This window comes from Pundamilia nyererei, unplaced genomic scaffold (genome assembly GCF_000239375.1).
Source record: "Pundamilia nyererei isolate P.nyererei 1_Seehausen unplaced genomic scaffold, PunNye1.0 scaffold00190, whole genome shotgun sequence".
Taxonomy (NCBI): Eukaryota; Metazoa; Chordata; class Actinopteri; order Cichliformes; family Cichlidae; genus Pundamilia; species Pundamilia nyererei.
Window position 1 is genome coordinate 878,584 of NW_005187591.1, and position 4,441 is coordinate 883,024.

The window sequence follows — 4,441 nt, forward strand, 5'->3', positions numbered from 1 at the left end:
ATTATTCCTCAAAAATACAACTTGCCTAATAATTCTGCACTCCCTGTAGAGACAAACCAGGAGAGATAAAACCCCTTTCAAACATGTACTCCTTTTTACCTGCCAGGATCTAAGTGTGAATGAGAATCCCAACTACTTTTTCCATTAAGTTAGGGCAACAATATCAGAGCTAGGGACAGAGCAAAGTATAATACATTATGTTTGAATTGGAGGAATGATGGCATGACCTCACCTTAGCAGATTAATGAAGGCAGTAATATTACATGTCTGAAAAGGGCTGTATTTTGGATCTGCCAGACATGAGGATCACAGGTTTACTGAGCTGCTGCAGCAGCCTGAAAACATATTCAACATATTTAAAATATACTAATGCCGATCAGATGATCCTCATGCCGAGAGAGAACATCTGTTGTGTCTGACAAGTCAAAAACAATGAACCGCAGCTGCAATGACAATCAGAGACTCTGCACTGTCATAAGGGAGGTACCGAGGGAACCTCCTCCATCTAGAGCAAAAACACAAACGAAAAAATTACACATTAGCAAACTGCAGTGTCACAGCAGCACATATTTGTTAAGACAGCATCACAAACAGTAGCCAAGAAACCCAAATTAAATATCCGTCATAACTGTTTCCACAAAGTTGTCACTGATGCAACAAAGAGTCACAAAAAGTTATCTTTCATCACCATTTACCACAAACAGAAGAGGATTTCTAGCCAACACCTACATTTCTCCGTATAAACAACATTCACCATTATCCATATTATTTTCCAACACTGCCAAATGCTTTCATCTTCAGCTCTCATCTTGCCTCAAACAATAGTGACTCACATGTACACACAGCAAATGTATGAATTACTCATTCGCATACACACACACACGCACGCACGCGCGCACACACACACAGCTACTGTATTCTCCAAATGCTCTTAAGGCAATGGTGGCCTGGCAACTGTGACTATTCAAGTAAATCTAAATGCATCTTCGTATGCATCTCTAACCCTTCATCTCTGTTCACCCCATAGACGCCTACAGCCTGAACGAGTTGCTCAGAAGCATGGGACACGACTATTTATCACCAAGAGACACGGTCAGCAGTTTCCCTTACAAAAACATCACAAAACGAAGAACAGTTCATTGTTATATGTAAACACTTGACAACATAGAATAGTGTACAAGCTAACTCTGCTAACTGCGCTTGTATTTGCGTGACGCTAAAAGGGTTTTTTTTATGCCTTCACATGTTGCCGCTGACATTCACGTCAAAATAGCTGCACTAATTCAAAATCTGCCCCCAAGACAGTAAACATCAACACTAATGAAACTATTCCCAGAATACTTAACTTTCAGACAGCACAACCTTTAATCATATTGTACAGCTTGATTTCTGTGCTCCACATAAATCATACTGATAGCAAAAATCACTAATACATATTTAATACACTGTAACAGTGAAGACTATATTAAAACATAACTCATTTTGCAGCTTGCTGTGCACGTGCATGATGACTGTCTGTTCATGTTGATGTTTTCCACAACAAAGATGCTTGTGACAGCTTTAAAAAGGGCAGCGGTGTGTTTTTCTGTGGTTTTTTTTGTTTCAACTTTTTTCCTTTTTTCCTTTAAAGATATTAAACTGTTTGTTATGTCATAAATGAGCTCCTTGCTTTATAAGATAATGCAATTAAAATGGCAAATCTGGTTTTGCAGTCTGGCAAAGATGATAATGTTTCCTGGCGCTCCAGACCTTCTGAGGCACCAAACGGCCCCAAATTTACAGTATAAATTCTGTAATTCAACTGATTATGATTTACAATCAAATATAACTAGTCAGGGAATGTCCTTCATGATTAGGGCGACAACATTAGTTTGCTGTTTTTATTTCTTATTTTTCTCGGGCAAAATTGAATGTATAAATAATCTTTACACACAAACACACAAATGAAGTAAATTTCAAACCCTCATTATAATTTCAAAGAAATCCTTTGAAGAATGATTTTCTCTGGCTTGTTGTTAAAACATTTATTTGAATGAATGATTAAAATCTCATTTAACACTAGTAGTTCAATTGTACCTCTATTTCCTCACAATGACTTTAACCTTGCTAAACTTTGTAAAGACAATGCACAACAGACACTTAAGAAAGGGTTAGGGGACAGATGCTTGTCTGGTTTCACGATGAAAATATAGTTCATTTATAGTTACTTCAGACAAAACATGCTTAGATACATGTATGCAAAATATCAGTATTTCGCTATCCTTAAATCTCACAGCTCTGCTGTCATTCTACACCTCATCCTGCCAAGATACAGCTTCTTGTCCAAGTCACCACCTGCTTCATCTTTGCTACCACCACCAGCGCCAAGACTGAAGGAGTTCTACCTCCTCCCATCATCCATCATCAGACGCAGCTTTGCTATGTAACTTCACCTGAGTCTAACTGCCAAATAATTTATAACTGAAACTTTGTATTTCAATGATTCCAATTTTCAGTTCATCCAAATAGTCATTTATCACTGACTATGGCTGCTGCTGCTGGTCATTTATATGTATTGAGCTATTTAAAATAGAAACAAAAACTATGTTAAAATGCCTTATTGTGTCATTATTATTATTATTATTATTTTTTAAATAATTAGTTATCTTAATGCTGAATGTGATATTAATCATAGCAAAGCCAAGATTTACATATCAGTTGGGAATCTGGACAGACGTTTATTTAACATTCAGATAACCGAGATTGAATTTTTACATTTATTTTCTTATCAGCATTTTACGGCTGGAGAGCAGATTTGCCATGAATGCCCCTGCCGCCGCTGCCCACTCAGGCAAATTTACTTCTCAGGCAGCTTTGCTTCCACTAAACAATTACAGCACTGTTCAAACTGTCAACCACGTGCACCAGAGAGTCCCTGTGCAACACCTGTGGACAGTATTCTTATCATTCTTCAGCAGCATTTCCCCTGAGCACAACTGCACCATGAGTCAGCTACACTAGTGTCAATACCCCAACATTTATTGTAACAAATGGCTACACCTTTATATAAGGGAACCACTCTAAAATGCAAGTAGCAGCTAGAGTTCATTGGAGAATTACCCAATGTCATGTATTGCAGAGACATGTAGTGAGTAAGGCTGAAGAAAAAGCTATTGTCATGCATGGAGCAGGGTATGTGCCATCGTCATGCATGTTAATAAGAAGCTGAAGCAAGAGGAGGCGAGGATGGTAGAGAAGTCAATCAATGCAACCACTTACAGGTTTGTATAGCCTTTAAGGAGAAGAGGGGGATGTGTAGCTGGCATGATAATTAAAGAATGTGTCACATTATAAAGGCCAACCCATTGACTGAACATGATTGATTACTCAATCTAATACAAGTCTGTGGTAGTGCATAAAACAAGAACAACATTTCTACTGTATGAACAGTGCTGAGGCTGGATGAACAGGCCATAAAAAACACATTGTTCACTTACTCTTCTTCACACTGACATTTAGACTGTGTGTAAGTGAAATTTACTAATGAGCGGTCCAAGCACAAACTATTCGTTATCACAGTTATTTTTAGAATGAGATTCATTTTCATGGCCAGTTTTAATTGCTGTGAAGGGAGAAAGCAGTATTTATTGGCATCTGTCCGTAATTGGTTGCGAGCAAATTCATAATTGAGCTGGAGTGTGTGTTTGTAGCTGATGGATGAGATGCAGTGGGCTGGGGAGTGAGGCATAACAACCTCTTTGACACTGCAGGGAAATAAGTCTGTTATAATTCTCCAGAACAAAAGTGCTCCTCTAATGTGGGAAACACCACCAGCAGATGCATAAATATCTCCCGTCTGCTGCTCAGTGCAGCGGCAGATCTGTGTTCACAAGGGAGGAATGTCTGCTTTACAAAGATTTAACAATGAGTTTGTCAGATCAGACTGAAAAACATAATTCCTTTTTCCGTGACATCACTTTCGTGTGCATACTTTAGATCAGAGATATACATACAAAAGCTAAATGTCCCTGTGGAAATCAGTAAAGCTCAAACACTGTCAGAGGGGTAGATGAATGTCTGCCTCTTGAATTTCAATGATGATGGGGCCTGAGCGTGCACAGTGACACATGGAGGATCTCTGTAATGTTCTGTTTGTCAATTTGTCCATGTGAGATCAGAGTTGTCTCAGTAAGATTTACTAGGCTAGTCTGGGTGTGTCAACAATATTGTCATTTGCTATATTTTCCATTATACATGCTGAGATTTCAGCTGATAAAATTATGTGCCCTAAAGTAGCTCTCCCACTGTAGGACATACATAAAAGGAAGTGTGCTGTTGCTCTCTCTCTCGCTCTCCCTGTATCTCTCGATAGATAGATAGATAGATAGATAGATAGATAGATAGATAGATAGATAGATAGATAGATAGATAGATAGATAGATAGATAGATAGATAGATAGAT

The 4,441-nt window shown here is 38.3% G+C and overlaps 1 protein-coding gene across 1 annotated transcript in view; it reads right to left on the reverse strand.

Moving 5' to 3' along the window:
- Positions 1–7: 7 nt before the first annotated feature.
- cckbrb (cholecystokinin B receptor b) overlaps positions 8–4,441 on the reverse strand; it is a 29,074-nt gene continuing 24,640 nt past the window's right edge. Inside the window, exon 6 of the mRNA XM_005747188.1 lies at positions 8–505. Within this exon, the coding sequence (XP_005747245.1) occupies positions 456–505 (50 nt within the window). The 3' untranslated portion in view covers positions 8–455. The remainder of the gene's footprint in view (positions 506–4,441) is intronic.